The sequence below is a fragment of the Cynoglossus semilaevis genome, chromosome 13, assembly GCF_000523025.1.
Source record: "Cynoglossus semilaevis isolate Cse_v1.0 chromosome 13, Cse_v1.0, whole genome shotgun sequence".
Taxonomy (NCBI): domain Eukaryota; kingdom Metazoa; phylum Chordata; class Actinopteri; order Pleuronectiformes; family Cynoglossidae; genus Cynoglossus; species Cynoglossus semilaevis.
In genome coordinates this window covers 8,821,495-8,844,055 of record NC_024319.1, presented here as the reverse complement: position 1 = coordinate 8,844,055, position 22,561 = coordinate 8,821,495, and the positions used below count along the sequence as shown (strand labels likewise).

The window sequence follows — 22,561 nt, the reverse complement described above, 5'->3', positions numbered from 1 at the left end:
AAAAGGCAGGCCAAATACACACACTTGTCGAGACATCAGCTGAGGTAACACTCACCCGCTCATCCTTCTGGAAGGTGACCCTGCGTGGCTCGGTGCGTCCGCGGCTCAGCCTGTGCACCATCTTATCCTTGAGTAATGAGGTGTAACCCAGGTGCTCGTAGATGGGGTTTGTGGTCATTTTGGCGATGTACTCCGCCGCCTTGGTCTCAATGTACAGAGTGATCAGGGCGTCTGTCACCAGGTCATGGACCGACTCAAACCTCTTCTCTCCGACAAAGTGCTTCCCATCGTAGAACAGTCGGTAGTTGAGGGTCTGATGCCCGAACCTGTGAGAGATGGAGGGAAGTTCAATTTGGTGAGAATAAAAGGGAACAGTGTTACGATTCTGCCCTCGTTGGACTGCTGATGGCGATGACCTTTAGAAGTTTTAATCGTGCATACTGATATGTTGGTACCTCAAGGCCAAGGTGTGGGTCCCTGGCTGCCTTTGGCTCTCTCTGATTAGATACGCTCCTTCCACTCCAGCCAGCAGCTCGTCTGCATGTTCTCGAGAGATCATGCCATGAAATCTGCATGAAAAAAAAAGACTTGAAGTGATTATTGTTCTGCAGGAACCATATCTGATTTTTTCATCCCATTATGAACAGTAAAATCAGGTTGTTTTTTTTAAATCCACTCCAGGCCACTTTCAACCAGACCTGCAGAGGAAACACAGCCTGTGTTCTGTCAGTAGGATAGGGCAGATGATGTGATCCTACTGTTGGCATGTTCAACCTGCTCTCTACCAAGGAGGCAGGTGTTCTAGGTCTGGGTTTCGGCCTTAGTATCCAAGTTTGCTCAGAATGTGTACTGTATAGTACTTATCTTGTTTAAAAAGATTATTTATTTAAAAAAACATTTTTGTTTAGCGGACACTTTTTAACTCAGAAGGAGAAATTACTTTACATTTTTGTTTAGCGGACACTTTTTAAACACTGATATATTTGTAATTCTTTGTGTGAAAACAAAGTTGTTGTAATGTTGGACAGCATTTGTAATGATATTTTGAGCACATTAAGAGGCAAAAACATGGAGTACAAGGAAGTTAGTTGTTAAAACCAGTTGCAGTTAAAAGCAGTTGCCCCAGTGTGACCTTAGTGTACACTTTTAAACGACTGACCCATGCCAGCCAATCATAATGAAGATAAAATGTTTCCTTGGCTCTGTTGGAAAATAAAAGACCAAATACAGAGGGTACGTGACACTTACTCTCTGCCATAGTATTTGGGTCTGCTCTCCATCTGAAACACATAAGAAGAAAAACATTGGCCACAGCAGTAACACATGAAAGGCCAAGGAGAGAGAGGTGACCTGACACCCAGGGCAGAGCCTTCATCTTCGTCTCTGCCCTCAAGTCTATTCACCATAACCAAACCATAAATCCATGTCAAAGCGTTTAAGGATGAAACAGAGGCTCCACCATGACACACACAGCTGCAAACAAAGTATGTGTTAAAGTGTCAGAGCAGGGCATGTTCAGCATCTGCTGTACAAATCTTCAACAGACGATGGCAGCTGGACAGTTATTATTGTAGACATGATGTAACATCAAATTAAAATTGAAGCAAACACATACTGATAACAATGTAATTAATACTATCGCCCCCTGGTTTCTGTTGAGAGAGCGCTCTGAGTGAGTGGGCAGCTAATCTCACACAGCCAGGCGTCCACTTTAGGTCTGCTCATCAATGCGTGACAAGACAGAAAATGGGATGAGACATGCATCATGTCTGGCAGACAGTACAATAGGAGGCTGACAGTAAGTCTGAAGCCTGGGAAGTAATTATTCCGACAGCCTAAAATCCAGATACAGTAACTGAAGGGGATATTTTGTGCGTCCCACACTTTCCAAGGCCGTCTTGAATCTGCAGCCACATTTCCATATTTAGCCCTTGAATGGAGTTCTGCTTACTCCAAAGATTCCACCTGCTCATACTGGACGTGAAGAATTAATGTGTAAAATGTGTTCGTTCAGAGTGCTTATCAGATGGAAACCATGAAAACCTCCCTGGGGGAGAGAACAGAAGGTGGCAGCAAAAAACCTCCCTCTCTTGGTTTGTACTAAACTTGTCTTTTAGCATTAGCAAGCAATACCGTTAGCTAACTCAGCCCTTTAGCCTGTCATCACCTTGATATTCAAAGGGCTGGTTTTCAATTTTTCTCAGGACAGTGAAGGCATCAGTGAGAAAAGCTTTGATTTGAACAACCTAGCTTAGTTTGCTAACCAAAAACCGACCACAGACTTGAGCCTTTGTTTGAGTAACCTAGCTTAGCTTACTATCCAAAAATTGACTACGGACTCGTGTTAACGTTGCTAAATGCAGCCACACCTGTTGACAAATTACACAATATCACAATTTACTAGTGGAACACAAAGGCGTTGCAAGTAGAGCACTTAAAAAATTAAGTTTTAATGTTAACTGTCTGTTTCTGCTGGGCTAACTGGTTTAATCACGTCCACCTGTGTCCTGTGAGTCCCTGGTCATTAGTCTCACCCGTCTCACCTGCTGCCCTGGGTATATAAACCTCTCTGTCTCTCTCTCTCTCTGGTTCTGCTTGTTTGTTGCTGTGATTTCATGTCCTGTTCCCACCTCTCTGGTTCCTCGTGCTGCCTGCTGTTCCTGCCTGGCCTGTTTTACTGCAGTAATACTAGGTTATGTTGGATTTACTGCCTGTTTCAGGTAAGGGCTGTATTAATAATCTCCCTGCTGTAATGTTTAAATCTGTTACCTAGAGCAGTGGTTTCCAAAGTGTGTGTGTGTGTGTGTCGGTATGCCCTAGATACAGTAACTCAGCCCATCAACTTCCTCATCAAACAGGACTGTGACTAAATCAATACTAGATTCTGTGTAGTTTGTATGTTTTCGACTGAAATCAAACAGTTTCTGAGGTTTAGAACAGAACCATGACTAAATCAATACTAGATTCTGAGTTTTCGACTGAAATCAAGTAACAGTTTCTGAGGTTTAGAACAGAACCAACAACCCTCTTCTCTCGTTTGACTTTTTGGGGACGTGCCCTCCCCCCATCTGTCTGCTTCAATCCAACTGTCGTCTGGTTGAAGCCTGAATTAAAGGGTGGGTAAAACGTAGTCTAAAAAAAGTAAATATGAGCAGCAGATGGTTCACGCTGCCAATATCGTCTCCTGCTATTCAGTTCAGTTTCATTTTTATGACTTGATCAACTGAATTAATCGGAACCAGACTGGTTCTCATTGTTACATGATCGTAGTGGAGGTTCAGTCTTTTTTTTTTGACAGACGCAGAGCAGCAAACAGCTGAACAATGTGCTGGTTTGTTGACAGAACCAATCAATAGTAATAATCACTCGTCTGCTGACTGTGACTCTGCATGAGTACAGTACATCGTCTTCCATTTTTCTTCAGCTTGTGAACGTCAGTCTGGTTGCTGACGTCCATGTCATGCAGATGTATGAATGTACTCACCTCCTGAGGACACGTGACCCTCTTTGGCCTTGGTGCTTCCTGCTGTAGCTGGTACACTGTCAGGAAAACGTAGAGATGTTGCATAAAAACCTTTGACATCTGTTACGCACAGCGATTCTCTTCAGATTCAGACTGGAGATAATACAGTATAATCTCTGTTTTAATCCCACATGTGATGGACACACGGTTGTGAAGAGTGTCAGTGTAGAGAGACATGATGAGACGAAGCATCCAGTCATGTATTTACTCACTGTATGTCATTTCATGAACCTTCATTTGTGGCGGCAGGCTTTACTATCTGTACATTAACAGCTGTGAACAGGAGCGACATTTTAATGAAGATCTAGGATGAGAGGAAATGAATCTTCCACAACGAACAGATGGAGGTGTACGGAGCAGATCGAGGGAGAAAACAGATGGAGGTGTTTGGAGCAGATCCACGGAGAAAAACACCTCGTGTAAAATATTAAAGATGACAAATGACATTGGTTGAGCAGGGTGGCACAGTGGTGAGAACCCAACGCCCTCCAGGTTCGATTCAAACTCTTGACCCCACTGAGGAGTTCTGTGTCAAGAGGGCATTTGGCCTAAACGCCAAAAACAAACTATAACACTCTCTGCTGTGGTGGTGAACTGAAAATAAAAATACAAAAGTACGTTTGTTGGGTTAGAGCGCGTGGTCTTGTCGTACGGTTTTCAGCCTTTTAACCTTTGACCTAACATGAATGTGGGAGTGTTGTGTCAGGAAATGCAACAAAATGACTGCGTGTGCTACTGCAGTGCTGACCCCGTTATTAAGAATGCGTGGGATCCATTTAGTTAATTACAGATATTTGCTCACAAATGTTCCCACACCTACGAATAAATAACATGTTTGCAAGTTTATGTTTCCGTGTCTCCGCGGTGTTAATTAAATGTAGTGGAAGTAAATCAGTGAAGCAGAGAGAGACTGGAACCTATAACCCTAATCCCAGCAAACTCCTCAGTGGCCTCACAGAACCAGAACACAACAGTGAAAAGAAAAACATAAATATTCAACTGTAACATCCTACTGGATCTAATACTGTCCTAGTGCTGCTGGTACAGACTCCAGTGGTACAGCAGCTACAAGGAAGAGCCTAAGGTTGTTATTAACGTCATATCAGGTGAAATTGATTGGTGGACCCCATGTGGCCCGCAGACCAACAGTTGTTGAACTCAGTCAAGTCAGTCTACGTGTGTCTTTTATTCAGCAGGGTTCAAATCTGTGACACGACTTTGTCTCACTGTAATGTGACAGATGAATTCATTAATGTTTAACTGGTGTTTCCAGGACAGCGCTCTGTTACAGCCAACTAAATAAATAAAATCTCATAATCCTCAACGATCTGATAACGACGAAAACACAGAGACGAGCTCCTGGAAACAATGTGTCAGAACAGGGTTTCCCAACAGGTAGATCGCAATCGAGCCGCAGATCATGAATGTAGGGCAGGCAGAACAATTACAAAAATGAAACACTGGCCTACAAGCTAGACCAGTGGTTCTCAAAATGTGGATGGCAGGGACACAAACCTTTCTTGAGGGCCGAGGGGGAGAATCTCAGTATTGTCTTTATCAGTGTCATAGAGGGAGAATTACACTGGTTTGTAACGTCTCTGTTCAGTGGGAATACCAATTTGAAGTTTTGAAGCTGAACGCTGTGAACATGTTGTATGAGAACCACCGAAGCAGATTAAAACAGTGACTCAATTTGAAGTTTTGAAGCTGTGAACGTGTTGTATGAAAACCACCGAAGCAGATTAAAACAGTGACCATAAATGTATTGAATTGTACTGAATTTAAGGTTTGGTGCAGCTTATAAAATAAATATGAAGGAAATATATCACTATATATTTAAAAAAATATTTTCTACTGTATGTAAGTCTTGTGGAAAAATACAAAAAAAATCCCTTCAAATAAAAAAAAAAGAAATAGTTACTGTCACTGTCAGTGTCGTTTGGTAGATCTTTGAACACGACTGGAAACTGTAATATTTTGATTTATTTATTTTTAAGAATGACCCTTTAATTCTTAGTATCTACACTTCATACACTGTGAACTACATTTTTTATTTTATTGATTTTATTTTAATGACGGGTGAGAAATGGGAGAGGTTCTATGAACGTTTAAATAAATTAAATTGTACTGCAAATACATGGCGCGGTGAGCTGTATATTGTAAATACAATATATGTGATGAAGAAATACTGGTTAAATAAAATGTTATCACTGGATGAGCAGACACTGAAAATGCATCTCCCCTCTCACCAGAGTGGCCACGTCCTCCCCCATGACTGTGATGAGGCGGGTGTTCTGAGGACCTCATTTCAGCAGAACCTCTTCACAGGTAAAAATCTTATTTTCCTGGCTGATGAATAACCTATTTTACTGAGGGATCAGGAATCTGCTGCTTTGGTACACTGTGTCGTGTGGGCGAATGTGTTGGACCGTGTGAGTCCTCTCATAATTGTACTATACCCAACACAACAAACCCAGACTGTTCCAAGAAAGGACAAAACAGTTATTTATAGAAGGACAAAAACACAGCTGTTATTTAAAGACACACACGTTCAGAGCCAACGTCGGGTTCAAGCGTTTGAAATGAATGAATCACTCACAGTAGGACTTCCATATGGGCGGCTGGTAATCCTCAGGGTCTGTAAAAGACAAAAATAAAAAAGGAGGGTTTGGTTATAAACTCAGAGACTCATTACCAATCTCCGTTTCTGTCCCTCTCCCAGTAGAGTACAAGGCCTTCGCTGTTGTTGACTCTCTATTATAATTACGCTTCACGTCGCCCTGCAGCGCCTCTCGGAGTTGAGACACTGAATACATTTCTAATCACGCTCTCTGCCTCCAGGACGATCGATACAGATGTTCATTCATTTCACCAAATAAACAACACGGTGTCGGAACACACCTGATCCACATTATGGGATGTCAGGATGACATACTCTGAGGCCAGACTACAAATTCACCAATTAAAATTACGCAGAGGTAAAAGTTAATTTACAACTTTGCTCCCGTAGCCAGACCTTTTCTTTGTGAAATACAGCGACTGATTGATGACTGTGAGTACATCCACGGAATATGTAATGGAGTGTGCTGTTACAGTATATTAGCCAAAAGAATTGGTGAGGTGATGAAGAAGGTGTAATTTATCCTCACGGCACCTCAGTGGCCGTAATGACTTGTAATAAAAGCTGTCACTTAAATGAGTCAAAAATATGGCAGAATTTGCTGCTCTACCTGGGCTGTGATCAAGTATCTGGAAGTGAAGACGTTAAGAATAATGGTGCTGAGTCTCTCAGTTCACTGGATGTTTTTATCTGTTCAAAATGAAACTTTTTTTTCCCACTTTTGTTACGATTACTCTTAGTAATGAATTAATAATGCATACGTTTCCCTTTTAATCATTAAAAAATAGAAATTTAAATTATTAAAGAATATTATATAATAATAATCCATGGACTTTGTAGAACAAAAAATAAAACTAATACAATGCACAAATCAAATCAATATTAAGATGAGAAAAATGCTTGGAAATACAGAGAGACGGCCGAGACACAATATTCAACACAGAAACTGTATGTACATGTAGTTAAGGCAGCATATATATATTTATATATTTATTTATATATCTTGCATTGAAGGTGGAAAGAGAAACACATACACACATCTGCACACGCACACACATACATATATGTGTCTATATACATATACCTAAATATATAAATATACATAAGGAAATCCATATATACACATATATATGTATGTCACATATGTCTGTATACATGTACATAAATATATACACATATGTGTACACGTACACACATATGTGTCTGTAAACATATACATAAATATATAAATATACATAGATAAAAACATGTATAACATATATAAATATAAATGCATATATACAGTATTAGACATATACTACTTGTATTGGTGTCTTCAGACCACTTGCCGCTCCAGCTGTGCTCCAGTCTGTGTCTTGTGTTTTGCTGCTGCAGTGGAGTTTATTCAAGAAGATCAACCGTGTGCACAGTTTGGAGGTGTTTTAACATCAGGATCCATGCTTTTGTAGACACGACCCACCTTAGTTTACTTCTGATTAAGATGACTCAGATTCTGGCTTAACTTACTGGGAACGAGTGAAGGAAGCGACGCCTACGCCATCTTAGGGTAAATTCGGTTTGCAGTACACTGGAATCCCACAGTTTGTGTCGATGCATGTTACACTCTGTAACCTGAGTCACTGAGTAGAAGAGAAGAGTGGTTTTCTCACAGGTTTGATAGGAAATCAAACTCTGTGATTAGACTGATCCGAACATTGAAAGTTACATGACTTGGAAAATCGTTAGCATTGAGTTTCTTACTTCAAGTAGTTGTAACTGAGTTAGTCATAAGATAGATAGATAGAAATAAGCTAGCCAGTTAGCCAGCTAGCCTACAAAATAGATGGATAGATAGATAGATAGATAGATAGATAGATAGATAGATAGATAGATAGATAGATAGATTGATGCCTCATTAATCTCCAGGTAATTTGGAGACTCTGTTATTAACTCTGTTAGATGACATTGATCAGAGTAATCTACAAATATCACAGTGTGTAATAGAGCAGCCATGAAGTGAGTGCATCAAAACTTCATGATCTAATTGATCATCTATGTAAATTGGTGGTTAATTAAAGCCCTGTAGTCAGCAGCTTGATATCAGGTTTGTTGCTGCATTCTGAAGCACTCCAGTCTGCCAGCTCACTGATGATGGTCCGTATCACTCGCACTAACACTCAGGCTGATGATTCCTTTTTTCCTGTGACGATGATTATTGATTGAATTATCTCTGCGATCTTGACGACGTGGATTCAGAAGAATGTTGAATCATGTGGGCTCAGAGGAAACATGTAGATGCCTTTAAACATTCCACTGTTCCTCCACCTCAATCCACCACACCCCTGCTGCCAGAGGGAGAGAGCTCACAGACACCTGAGCTGAACGGGAATCGTACCTGGAAAACTAGTGAACACATGTTGACTGACGGCACTGAAACGCTGGTGGAATTGTGAAACCTCTTTGATATATTGCGTCAGTGAAAATCAAACACGGTCTTGTTCTATTTCCACCGTTTTATCTGATGGATCTGTAAGTGCAGGCGATAAGAGGATTAAGGCGATCAGACCGTTTCCTTCATGCTGTTTTCTACCAGCGGCTCATCATTGCCTCATGAGCTGAATTTAATGTTGTGGAGAGACGACAGAAAAGTGCATAAAATGAAAAATATGAATAATTATGCAAATGAGGGAAGAGCAGTTCAAATGGAAAGTGTTTTTACTATTTCACTCCAGCCCTGCACAGAATATCTACAGTACCATCAAATACACCCTAATAGCTCCAGGGCTGCATTTGCTGATGTGTGGCCCCGGGAAATGTATTGTCTTAATGCCGAAGCTTTGTCACCGTGCGTCGCAAAGGGCGGCGCTCTGGAAGATTTATTACACTGCGGCTTGTTTAAAGAAAGTGATTTCCTCTGGTTGTCTGCCAAATATTCTTTTTCAATCTGATTCTTTTTAATGATGAATGCGTCTTCAGTCTGGGGTTCTGCAGCAGCCCGCTGAAGCTGCCCACACGTACACAAACACACACTCCGGCTGAGCGCCGTATGAAACAAATACTCAATTACACACACGGCAATCCGAGGAAGATCAAAAAGAATTCCTAACGAGCGCCGGGTTTGTGCAGAGGAGGACGATGAATCTGCAGGCTGTAGGCGGCCCCCTCCTCACAAACACCCAGACATTCACTCTGCTGCCCTCCATTAACCAGTCAGAAGTGTTCAATGAAATAATAAGTGGTGGCTGTTGGCTTTAGAGAATACACCGTGAATGAAAACGAAGATTTTAACAGTCTTAGAGAGTGTTTGCTTCGGAAGTCTGTCCGGATAAAAAAATCAATTTAAGTGTGTGTTGAACTAAGTATCCTTGGTGGGAAGGGATTAGGTTCTCAGTGTATCACACAACCACACGGTCAGAGAAAGACCTGGATGAATGGTCCACAGCAATGGTAAATAGCAGCACTTTATACTTTCATTTTCAGACATGTTCATGTGTACAGCGATGTGTACATGGACAAAATATTGTTATATATGTGTTATGTTACATTTAAAAACTACAAAAACCTTTTTACAGCAAACGCTATATGGCCTTGGTGTGGTGTTTGTTGGCATCGTTAGCATTAGCTTAGCTGAGCTAGCCAATTAGCAGCTGATTAGGCAGGGTCAGAGCCTGGAGTGTGGATTACTGCTGCCTCTGTTCAAACCTCTGACCACACTCACTCGACGGCAGAGTAGGTTTTACCACAACCTGATATCGAGTACAGGTATCAAAGTTGGCGTTTGGAAACAGCTAGTCCTTGGTTTAGCCTCGAGGAACAAAAACAATTCTCATTCTGACTGTAAAAGCCTTCAGAGTAGTGTTTTATTCCAGGTTTACGAGGTGTTCTTTATTTTTATCACGGTGTGTGAACCTCCTCATCTACGCTGGATTCACAGTGAATTAGTTTTCCCTCAGAGTGAATGAGAGTGTGGTCTTTGTCAGCAGCCGCTGCTCTTTTTATTATCCATCTCATTCAGCAGACTGGAATGGAATTCTCTGCCATCCCTCCGTCCATCCATCTGCCATCCATCCATCCATCCATCCATCCCTCCATCCATCCATACTTCTGCTGGTATTTACCTGAAGGGGTCAACTGAGGACAACCAAATTGTTATTAATGTGCTACGCCACATCTACACCTCCAGGATGTTTTGTTTGATCGCCCCCCCCCACCTCCCTCCCCCCCTCGCTCCCCCTACAGCCGTTCCGCGGGCCGAGAGAGAGAGAAAAAAAAAAACTTAATTTCACAGTTCAGTGGAAGGCTTTTTACTCCAACTGCCATCAAAGCACCGACGTGACTGAAGTAATTTTACACACATTCGTCTCTCTGATCTGATCTCACCTGTTTAATGATGACAACGATGATATTAAAGCATGTTTTCAGGGACCTTCACTCTAGAACTTTCCCAGATTCCCATAAATATAAGGGACTAATACATTCCTGTACTTCAAAAGAATATGCCCTTTGTACACAATTGGTTTTATTGACCACTGTGTACAGTATATTTCTGAGTTTTCCTCAGAAAGATATTTTTCAGCCTGTGGGGCTGAAAAATATCAGCCCCACAGACCAAACCTAATGGACCCAAAGACAAATAGTTGGCCATGGAGCTGCCATTTCTTTTTAAATTCTAATTCATTTTTACTGTTTAAAAATGTACTAAATCACCGGAGCGTGGTGTTTACCTGCTCCGTTTCTTCTCCTGCTGGTTAAATACGCCAGTGTGCAAATGTAACTGACAGAAAAAACAACCAACACCGAGTGGTTTGTGTGCAGCAGAGCTGCAGCAGGGAGACCATCTGTGTATGAGTCTGGTCCAAAACAACCAGTACAACAGAGTCAGAGTGCTGACCAGATAATATCTGACAGGTACGAGTCGCCTCCGCGGACGCTGTTATCTGCCCAGCACTGCAGCACTGAGCACGCTCAGTGAAACTGCGTACCTGTCCGCTGACCACAAACTGTAACTGAGCTCCAGTGAGGAAACGTGTCGTTTGTGGGATTTGGACATTTCCTCATTTCATCTACAGCTTTTCTGTTGTAATTAATGATCGCAGTTCTTGTTTTTTTTTTTTTTTTTCATTACTCCAATGACTAACCTGCTCCCTGAGTGATGATGTAAAACACGCAGATTATTTTAGTAAGTCACTGCACGACACAAATGCTTTGCTGCATGATTTAAGGACAGGAGACTGGGCGTGAGGCGTGGCCTTTGCAGAAACGTGTTCAGGATCACGCTGAGCCGACAGCTTCTCTGTAATACACGGCTGTAATTTTTGTCTCTCCGACCAATTTTGTCATTTAGGGCCTGGAACAGGAGGCCAAATTTCATGCACCATTCCTCCATGTCTTTTCAAAGTTTTATTTCCTGGAGCCATTTAGTGAATGGTATGTTGCTGGGCTCCTGTGCCCAGCTGTGCCAAGAATGTGCTGAAGGAATCTCCCTCAGCTAGCCAGAAAATATATCTTCAATAAAGGGGAGATTCAGCAGTTGTATTTTATTCACTTTGTCCTTTAAAAACACGTCGGCCTAATCACCACTTTACCTGGAATATGTCTGAAATGTTTGTAATAGGTGAGTGTTGCAGCCAGCAATAGGAAATAGCTGGGGTTTAAATGTATTTGGTAGAAGTGAATGTAATATAAAAAATGTAAATAAAAAGATAAAAGTTTTCAAATTCAGAAATATCTGTTCGTTGAAGCTTTAAAGAAAAGTCCAAAAAGATAAGAGTAAAATATAAACAGTTCCAATCATTTAAAATAATTAGCTTTAAGACAGCTAGCTAACAACAAGCAACACAAGTACAGTAGACAGGTAGCTTTATATTAGCCAAAATAATGGTTGATGCTAAATCTAAGAGCATGTCAATAGTTAAAAATAGTTACAGTCACAGAGAGTCACAGAGATAAATTAACTTCTTATGGTTTAAGATAGCCACAAAACTGTTTAGAAAGTTTGTTACATTTTCATTTTTTAGAATCAGCAAAAAAAAAAACTTCATTTGAATTAAAAAAACTAAACCAGAGGCCAAAAATGTCTCAGCCAAAAAGTAAAATGCTTTTTTTTTAACGCTGACTGTCCTGAAGAGAGAGTAAACAGACAAAAACAGTAACTAAACTAAACAGAATCTGTGAGTTTGAAACCAGACCAGACAACCTAATATGGAGCGGCATGTGAATCTACAGTACCATTCAATTTTTTGAGTTAAGTTTTTTTTTTCCCTCAAAGACAAGATTATTCAAATGTTGCGTCTGACTGCCAGAGAGCTCTGCAGGAAAATAATAGCCTTGTGACAACCACTCCATCCCTGGCAGCAGCGCAGCTTGTAACCTCTGATAATTACATTGAGGGCCCAACAGTAATGACAACCCTCCAATGCCGCGGAGAGAAGACTTTCCTCTTAAAGCATCAGTGGTCACGCAGTAAACCCACTGCTCTCTGAAACGCACACATGAGATAATGCTTTGTGAAGCATGTGGTTACCACAGGCTATATCAGCTTGGAAAGGACCGGCCGACCCTCCCATTGGGCAGTACCTTGGGAAATGTGAGCCGGCTGCTGGCTGCTGCGGTGGGGATGCAGAGAATGAGGGGAAAAAAAACTGTAAACGTCTATATATATATATATAGATATCTATATATATATATTCTTATATATATTTATATAAATATGTATATATATATACTAACTGATATAAATAGTAAACTATATATTGTATGTCTCTAAAATGTATGTTTATATATGTATACATATATAAATATATTCTGTGTATATATGTACATATATGTATATATATATTTATACATTACCTTTATATGGTATACATTACACTATCACATTGTTGTAGCAGTGCATTCAGTGTATTAGTCAATTTGTGTTTATAGCGCCCCCTGCAGAAAGGGGGTGTTTAAATATATGCTTATCATTTTACCACAGTGCATGTGATGTACAACATACAACATACCTTTAGGTTAAATGGGTTTGTGATGAAAAAATTCATTTTTTCATGTGAGTAAAAGTCTCAGTGGAATTGATAAACACAAACCAGAGAGCTCTCCCTCTCTCTCTCTCTCTTACCCAGACCTCTTACCCACACACACCCACACACACACACACACACAAACATGCACACACACTCCACATAGCCATCATCCACTCCCCTGGCCTTCCGTGAGAGTGAAGGACCTGCAAAATGTCCTCATGACAACATTTAACTGTGTCCCCACATATACAGCTATACCAGAAAACACACACACACACACACACATTTGATTGTTGCAGTGAGGTCTGCATCACACAGGACTGTTATCATGGAATTTGGACTTTATACTCTGGCAAACATGAGCAACATGTTTGACCAGACAGAAACAAGCGTGGAGCTGCTCTCTCTCTCTCTCCCTCTCTCTCTCTCTCCCTCTCTCCCTCCCTCTCTCTCTCTCTCTCTCCTCCTGGCTCTGGGTGAACAGTTGCTAACCCACTTTCTTCTCTCACTCGCTGCAAACCAAACCCTGACATTTGAAACATTTTCACCAACACGGCAGCAGGTACTGATTACGAAGCTCCACGTCGTTATGTCCAAATTGGACCTGATTGAGGTCTCGTGTACATCGCGGCAGTAAAAACCTTTCTTACGTCACCAGACCACGGCATTATCCCAGTGTCGGAGTTCATCCCCGCAGGCTGCCGCGTTTTTGGAAAATAATAGAGTACACAGGCCAAAGATAATCCTTGAAGCCAGCCAAGAGCAAAGTCAATGAGGGGATTATGGAAATAATTGGTAATCTAATGATAACATCCAAACCCAACATCGTACAAGTCACATCTCGTGACCTCATAATTAGTCGACGCAAAAATGCAGCGTTTTTCCATCAAGGACTCTGAGACCTTAATCAGTTATTACAGATTAATGGAGACTGGGATTTAGTGACTGTAAAGCTGCTTGAACGTATTACTGGATTATTAGCTTTATGTCAGATAATAAAGATGATATTAGAAACGTCTCCTGTGTAACAATGTGGTCCATTTTAGGTTACATCCATGAAACACTCCGTCCTGAAACATTTCATTTTAAGAAATTTGAGCTGAGTTACATTTTTAAATGTGGAATTTTTTTAGGTTTACATCCAGTTTGTCTGGACCAAACACTGGATCTGCCTAATGTTTATAGAAAAGGTTTGCAAAAGCCGCGTGTCCCACACATTTACCTGAAGAAACGAACCTGTCAATGACAAATCCCACGACTGTGTGGAACATGATGGGAATTTTGTGATTATAATTCCATTTAGAGAGAAAATGATAGAAAAAGTAAGACATATCAAATACAAATCTGAAGCTTTTACAAACTGGATAACTTCCCAAACCAGCAGCATCACTTCATCTGTGGCTTCACTGGAAGCTGTTGGAGTCTCTGTCCAGTTCTAATGTACAGTCTATGGCTGCATCACCGACAGAAGTGGTCCAGACTATCTGGTACATGGCTACCCACCCACATATGATGGGCAATCCTCATGGGGCCCACATAGACCACTCTTCTAGACACACTTTTTCACCCCACATACTGTAAGAATGACCTGGGACACACGATTATAAAACTAAAATTACACCGATAAATACACGATTTTATTGTCGTAACATAACAGTTAATGTTATCGAGGACGGTTTCCCTGGGATGTAGGCTGTGAACTCTTACCAGAAGACACGGATGAACCTGACAGGCTGGAGTTACTGGACGCTGCCATCTCCACTCCACTTCCACGGTTCGGTTACTGCCGTTTGGCCAAGGCGCGCTCGCAGCAGCTGGTCGTCCCCGCCGGCCGTGTGGATCTCTCCATTTCACTCACGACCTCAGTAAGCTTCACCTCTGACGGCTGCAGCGGTAACTACTCCTTCTTCACGGCTCACTTCGGAGCCCTACAACCATCTCCTCCACGCACCCACTCACCCACCCACTGAGGCAGCGGACGGTCTGAATCCGCTGATCTGTCACTGTCCGTGCGCCTCCGTGTGCGGAGCTGCACTGTCGCTGCCGCAGACAGCGATCAGCGCACAACACAAATAATCCAACCAAGATGATCCTCCCGTGGACACTTCCACGCACTGTTTTGCTCAGGATTCCCGTGCCATGCAGGAGTCAGCGATGGTTTCCATGTGCCACTGTGGAGACTGGAATAAACACTACACTGCAGCCGAGACGCGCCTTCTTAAAGTGGAAGTTTGGAGCAGGACCGCCAGACTCGACAACAAAAAACCAAAACAATTCAAACAATCACAGACTTTGACTTGTTAGTCTTTAAGAACTCGCAGTAATATTATTTTTTGTTATCAAAAAATGAACCAAAGTGGTTTTTGTTCAGCTTTGGTCGTTTTTATAAGATGTTTTGTCAGGACAAGTTGTGCTGAATGAGACGGAATAGTATTGCGCGTGTTTTGCTCCATCTAGTGGACATCCTTTAAATCACATTTTTATAGTTTAGCTGTCCATTCATTTAGAGACAAGAGATTTTTTAGGGGGCAAAGGAAAAAGACATGATTTGGTTCCTGTCGTCCTAAACTGACAGGATAAGACGAGCGCCCCCTTTTCTGTGAATACTTCATGTCCCCTGCCTTCCAGCCTAGACCGGTGGCTGAGTTGGACCTGAGTTGGCGTGTCAGAGTAAGTGCTGAGGTGTGATAATCCTGCAGCACTGCAGTCTGGTAGTCTGAGATAGCTGTCAGTCTGTCAAACTGCTGCACATTATGACCGTCCTATTTTAAAATGCCATTAATACCAGTGAAATCCTTTCACAATCCACCGACCTTTGACCCTTACTTAAGCATAGGGCTGCATCAATTAATCAATTATGAATTGATTGTTGTGAGGTCACAGCCTTGAAGAAGGCCAAGTCAGTGTAATTAGATCCAGACCTTTAGCTGTCTGTGGGTTTTTTCTCTTGCTTCCAACTGTACGTACGTGATTTAAAAGTACAACCAGTACTACACCCTAAGACCCTAATCTATAGATATTATTTTTCTATTAAAACTGGCTGTATTTAGACAGTGGATATTTTATATGCCATAATTAAATTAATAATGACTAATAAAACAGCTTATGTGTGTCTTGCTTTTGTTTCCAATAATTTTAACAAAAGTCGTCTACTAACAAACTAGTTGACGTTTAATAGTTAAAAGATGATACATTTTCTTATTAAACGAGTTGTCCCATTGTTCCAAATATGTTTTCTTGTTGTTGTTTGTTAGACGATACATATCTTAGTGAGCATTCTGCTGACTGCACAACATGGCGCCCCATGGGGTGAATAAAAACACGAGTGTGTCTGTTGAGCACTGCAGAACTAGGGAGTGCAGAAGTTGCATTTGCATATGGTATTCCAGAATATATTTGTTCTATTCTGTAGTTTTTTAAATGCTGCATATAGCCTTTAAAATACACAAAAACGGAAAACAATACAGGACTGTGAGAAAACATATTCATGATATTTTACTTTCTATAATTTCTGGATTCATTTCTGAAAAATAAAAATGTACTTTAGCTCTTAATTAGCACATTTTGGCACCATTGTAAAGTGTTCTTAAATATCATATTGTCCCCACAATAGTCTATTACGACGTAATTTTTATAAAGTTGGACAGTTTATCTTTTTTAATTTATAATTTCACAACTTTTTGTTTATAATTTTTCGATTTTCCCCCCATCGTTGTTGTTTCCCTTTTTTCCTGTAAGACTTTACACGGGGATAATGTTTCCTTCACCCAAAAACACCACGTGACCCAGAGCGCCCCACGTGATCTGTGGAAAGCTGATCATGTGACTCAGTCATTCGCTCCTCTACAGTCCCCTGCGGTGAAAGACGAGAGTCAACATGAGGTGAGAATGGTTCCGTAAAATTAAAAACTCTATTAAAAATTTTATTTTGAATAATTGTATCTGCTGTTTATGTGGGTGAACTGCAGTTCTCCTTGTGGTGTCGCTGTTCTCAACAGTCCTGCGCGTTTTACTTTATTGAATGTACGAAGTTGTTGTTTTGACTGCAGACTGGTGCAGTACACCGTGGTTGTCCTCAGTCTCTGGGCCTGTGGCGTGAACTCCAGGAGCTGCTCAGCGTTTTTCTGCCGCAAACATCACCGTGTGAGCGGAGTGACAGGAGAAGACCCTGGTTCTCCTCTGTTCTTAACGCCGTACCTGGAGAAGGGACAAGTAGATGAAGGTAAGTGAAATGAGACATGAGGAAACCAGAGAAACAGCCAAGGCTGGAGTACGACGTGAATGAAGTATGACAGAAAGGTTTATAAAGTTTTTAAAAGTTTTTAAAATGTATATAATTTCAATAGGTGTTAGCTTTGAACAACGAACAAACTCCACAGCCAGGTCAAGTAGTATTATATACTCTAAACTAAAGGAAATACATTTTTCTTTTCAATAAGAGAGACTGATTTAATACTTACGAAAAATGTACTACCTTGTCACTTGTTATAGTCTGTAAATGCTCCACTCGGATCATGAGACTTGACTATAAAATACATCTATGTTGTCATGTGTCATCATGTGACCAAAAAGAGGTAAAGGTGTGCTCATAGTCTGTCTTTAAGTACTTATTCACTTTAAAATAATGAATTAAATATAAATCAGGAACCCCCAAGAAAAGAGATTTTAATAAAAAATGTTATTTAAAAATGTATTATTTTAAAAATAAAAACATCTCTCTGAGGAACATACAGGAGAAATTAAATTATAAATAAATGTTTTAAAATATTCCAGATGTATAATAATTAACAGTCCTAATATTCATGTTCTTCATGTTATTAATGATTTCACTGTTGAATCAGAACAGTTTAAAATAAAGTAGTTTTTCATATTCATAATATAAGACAGTTTGACTTCTGGGTTTTTTTGGCTTCTGTGGGGAGTGTTATGAAATCTGATCAGCATTTTATTCAAAAACACTTGACACTCTGTGTCTCCGCAGCAGTGACATGTCATCTTTTTCTCATCTTTCTAGCTCTTTCTCTTTCTGTTGTTAAACAGCAGGTAGACTGCTGGGCTTTAGCTCCGTCCTCAGGTTTCTCAAGGCCAAACGTTTCTTTTGGTCCTCCGTGATCTGTGGAAGACTTTCAACAGCAAACATCCTGTTGACATTCTGCATAGAACAAAAAAAACACTTCAAACCCTTCAGTGATCTGAGCGACTACTTCCTCTTTTTCTTAATGAAGTCAAAAAATAAATAAATACAGAGTTTGTTATAACAGGAAACAGATCAAAAATCCAGAAACATCTGTTCTCAGATCAGCTGTACAACTACAATAAATCTGTGAGGAAAATAACATTTAGCAAATCACCAGAAGGACATTATACAAACAGACAGAGACTCTGAGTGAAGGTTTGCCAGATGGAATATCAGTTTCAGATGAGTTCCAACTCTGAAAGAGAAACGTAATCATCTTTCAGTTAAACGTCAGAGAAGATAAACACGAGCATGGCAATTCTAATTATTTTAACATGGGACTAGAAATAAACTTACACACAAAGACATTATCATACACTGGGCTGCTGAGCAGACATGAAGCCAAATAAATGTCATTATACTAATGATTAATTTGTTAATATTTGTAAATAGGATTTCTCTCACTGCACTGAATTTCTTTCTCACATATTATTTTTATTTAACTGTGCAGTGTTCCACTAAATGCCCCTGTGGGGGTAATTTTTCTTAGTTATCGTATTAGCTTTTTTGCTAATTTTTAGCTTCTGAGCATCCGTTTTGTTGACTATTGGGTGATTTATTATTATTATTCTTTAGCTATTTGAATTAATTTTAACTACATATTTGTTAACTTTGAGTTTTTGCCTGACACTGCTGTGTAAATACAAAGATTAAACGATAATACAGACCATTTCACATTATTTATTTCGTGTGTGTCTGACTGTATGAATGTCCGTTATTTTCAGCCCGCAGACTCAGTCTCGTAGGTGAGCTGCCCGGTGCTAATGTGAAAAGCTACGCTGGCTACCTGACCGTCAACAAAAAATACAACAGCAACCTCTACTTCTGGTTCTTCCCTGCGCTTATGGTGAGTCTTGTTACTAACTTAAAGTTACCAGCAGGTGGCGCTGACGTCTAACTTACTTTTTTTGTCGCCGTTAGCCGAGACAGGACAAGGCTCCTGTCCTGCTATGGCTTCAGGGTGGACCAGGAGGAACGTCCATGTTTGGACTCTTCGTGGAGCACGGACCATACGTGGTTTATAAGAACATGACAGGTTCTAACAGCAGCATTTTTAAATGTGGAGTTGTGTTAAAATCCTGTGGAATCTTCTCCTGAGTTCTTGGTCTCTCGTGTCTTTGCAGTGGGTTTGAGGGACTTCGCCTGGACAAAGCAATATTCAGTATTGTACATTGATAATCCAGTGAGTGTTTTTTTTTCTACAAACAAACACGGTGTAACAGTGTGTGTAAGTGTTAACTGTATTGTATATTTGATAACATGAAGGTTGGGACCGGCTTTAGCTTCACCGATGACGACAGTGGGTTTGCTCAGAATCAGGATGATGTTGGCAGAGACCTGTACAGGTGAAAACACTGACCCTCACCGCTGACCTTCATCATTCTGCCACTTTGACCTCTGTGGTAGTTTAGTAGCATTAGTGTGTCATATTCACTTGTAACTTGAAAAAAAAGATATAGAGTAATAATAGAATCACAGTATGGCTGCTGTTTTACTTATTGATTTTCTTTTTTCTTTTTTTTTTTTTTAGTGCTTTAACCCAGTTCTTCCAGATCTTTCCTGAGTATCAGGCCAATGAGTTTTATGCAACAGGCGAAGTGAGATTTTCCACTTCTTTTTTTATTATTATTTTAAATGATCATTCATTCATTTTGTCCAGAGAACCAATCTGACGTCATCTAAAATCACATTTTTTCCTTCTGTCTCTGCACAGTCCTACGCTGGGAAGTACGTTCCTGCCATTTCTTACTACATCCATAAAAACAATCCCAGCGCGAAGGTGAAGATCAACTTTAAGGGGATGATGATTGGCGATGGCCTCTGTGACCCTGAAATGGTGTGTGTTCAGCACCGCGTCTTCGTCCTTTTCCGACGTCTCCATCATCAGTCGTTCACGGTGCGAGTTTGATGTCGTGTTTTTCCTGCAGATGCTTGGAGGTTACGGTGAGTTCTTGTACCAGACAGGGATGATCGACGAGCAGCAGAAGGAGTACGTGGTGAAACAGACCGACAAAGGTGTCGCCCTCATCCAGCAGCAGAAGTGGGTCGAGGCGTTTCAGGTAAAATGGCTGCTAATGTGTTAAAGTGTAAGTCGGTGATATCAGGTTTGACTGTTGAAGTCTTGACGTGACACGTCTTTGTGCAGGTGTTCGACAGTTTGCTGAACGGTGACGTGGATCCATATCCTTCCTTTTTTCAAAACGCCACAGGCTGCACCAACTACTTCAACTACATGACCTGTCAGGTACTTGGAGACCAGTAGTGATTGCTCTAAAGGGAGCTAAAATACAGTCCACTTCATCCACTCTCTCTGTGTGTCCACCCACAGGAGCCCGAGGACCAGGAGTACTTCTCCCAGTTTGTCACTCTGCCATCAGTGCGACGTGCCATTCACGTAGGGAACCTGACGTTCCACGATGGCTCAGAGGTGGAGAAACATCTGGTGCAGGACGTCATGAAGAGCATCAAGCCGTGGCTGGGAGTGTTGATGGACAACTACAGGGTGAGAGAGGCAGCAGGGGTTGTGGGAATTTGTATCAGATTATTTGGAGAAGTACGTCATTTTCTGTTTTAATTGTGATGACATCAGGACCAGCTCGGTTCTAGCCAGGAGGCCGATGAACTGGAACTGTTGGCTGAGATGTAACAGAGTCCTGAATCACTCTCTGATCCTGTGTCCAGGTCCTCATCTACAGCGGTCAGCTGGATGTCATTGTAGCTGCTCCACTGACGGAGAGGTTCCTGCCCACTGTGAACTGGACCGGAGCCGCCGAGTACAAAACGGCTCCCCGGTACCACTGGAAGGTCCAGCCGTCTGACACGGAGGTGTCAGGTTACGTCAGACAAGTGAAAGATTTCTACCAGGTCAGATGGTGGCGCTGTGATCACGGACCTACGACCAGGACGGGTCATGCTGACGCACACGTTGTTAACACGTTTCCTTTCGTCCCTCAGGTTATCATCCGGGGAGGCGGGCACATTCTACCGTACGACCAACCGGCGAGGTCCTTCGACATGATTGACAGATTCCTGTCGACCAGAGGCTGGATCTGAAATATTTTGGTATTTGAAATATCATTTTCTTCATCGGTGATTCTTGATTTGACACAAATATGACCAGCTTGGCTCCAGGTGACTTTATTTTCTACCTGTCAGAGGTCTACATTGGAAAAGTGGAATCCAATGGTACAAGGTTGCACTGATTGTCGGGGTTAAATTCTCTGTATATTTTGGTCATTTTTGAATAGAAATATTATTTTGGGACAGTTTCACAGACAGGATTTAAATGAAGCCTGAATTAGGATCAAATCTGTACCAGTAAGTATTTAAGTGTGTACCAGCTTAAATCTAAAAACAGAAGTAAGGAATCTGTTAGTTTGTGCCAGTTTATGCTTAACATCAGGTTAGTAACGTTAGACTAGAGTTAACTACATTTGTTATCGCTATAGAAGAAATAACAGCAAATTAAAATGAACCAACGCAATGTTAATGTTGCATGTTAATTGCTAACACACACAAAAAAACAATTTCCATACAGTATTGTGAAATATATGTATATAGAAGCAACATGAAAAGGATTTCAAATGTACAAACCTTTGACCACTGAAGTGACAGGCTGTAAAAACTAGACAGGAAGTTATTAAAGTTATCTACCAACCTTGTTTATGTATGAATAAAACAATGGTGTTTTTCTTAAATACGTCAATATTTTGTATTGAATTGTAATAAAATTCCTGCCTTGGGCCGGATTTAACCGGAGTTATTTCGACTCTTTTCTACACTTCTTCTAAGTCCTGTCTGTGAAACTGGTCCCAGTGTTGCTGTCGGTTAGTTAATATGTACAGAAAAACGAACAATTTAAAATTTAAATCGAATTAAAATTTTGTTTGTTTTTTTAAGTCCGACTGTGATAATGTTTTTAATATTCTTGTTTTTCTTACGTGCCGTAATTTTTGTCCGGTTGTTCCACAAAATACCCGCCAGAGGTCACTGTGCACTACAAATAATTAATCGCATGCTCCGAGCTGTGAAAACAACATTACACCACGACGGTGTTCAACTGCTCTGAAACTTTTCACTTTACAACCGCACGTTACGTCGGTGGAAACGTAGCTCCGCCGTGTTTACATTTCGGTTATATATCGAGGTTGAACTGACAGGCTTCAGGTCCTCAGGTCTTC

At 40.9% G+C, this 22,561-nt stretch overlaps 2 protein-coding genes across 2 annotated transcripts in view; one reads left to right on the top strand and one right to left on the bottom strand.

Moving 5' to 3' along the window:
- chn2 (chimerin 2) overlaps window positions 1-16,195 on the bottom strand; it is a 27,132-nt gene extending 10,937 nt beyond the window's left edge. The window contains exons 1-6 of the mRNA XM_008323375.3: window positions 14,852-16,195; window positions 6,123-6,161; window positions 3,485-3,540; window positions 1,249-1,280; window positions 456-569; window positions 56-326 (exon numbers count right to left, since the gene is read on the bottom strand). Of these exons, the coding sequence (XP_008321597.1) occupies window positions 56-326; window positions 456-569; window positions 1,249-1,280; window positions 3,485-3,540; window positions 6,123-6,161; window positions 14,852-14,900 (561 nt within the window). The 5' untranslated portion in view covers window positions 14,901-16,195. The remainder of the gene's footprint in view (window positions 1-55; window positions 327-455; window positions 570-1,248; window positions 1,281-3,484; window positions 3,541-6,122; window positions 6,162-14,851) is intronic.
- Window positions 16,196-16,905: 710 nt separating this feature from the next.
- Window positions 16,906-22,279, top strand: cpvl (carboxypeptidase vitellogenic like). The gene is made up of 13 exons (XM_008323376.3): window positions 16,906-17,026; window positions 17,194-17,366; window positions 19,106-19,227; window positions 19,302-19,416; window positions 19,505-19,563; window positions 19,647-19,726; window positions 19,912-19,978; window positions 20,095-20,217; window positions 20,309-20,440; window positions 20,527-20,625; window positions 20,710-20,883; window positions 21,063-21,245; window positions 21,336-22,279. Exons 1-13 carry the CDS (start codon window positions 17,022-17,024, stop codon window positions 21,432-21,434), a joined length of 1,431 nt encoding a protein of 476 aa, XP_008321598.1. The 5' UTR covers window positions 16,906-17,021; the 3' UTR covers window positions 21,435-22,279.
- Window positions 22,280-22,561: the final 282 nt, after the last annotated feature.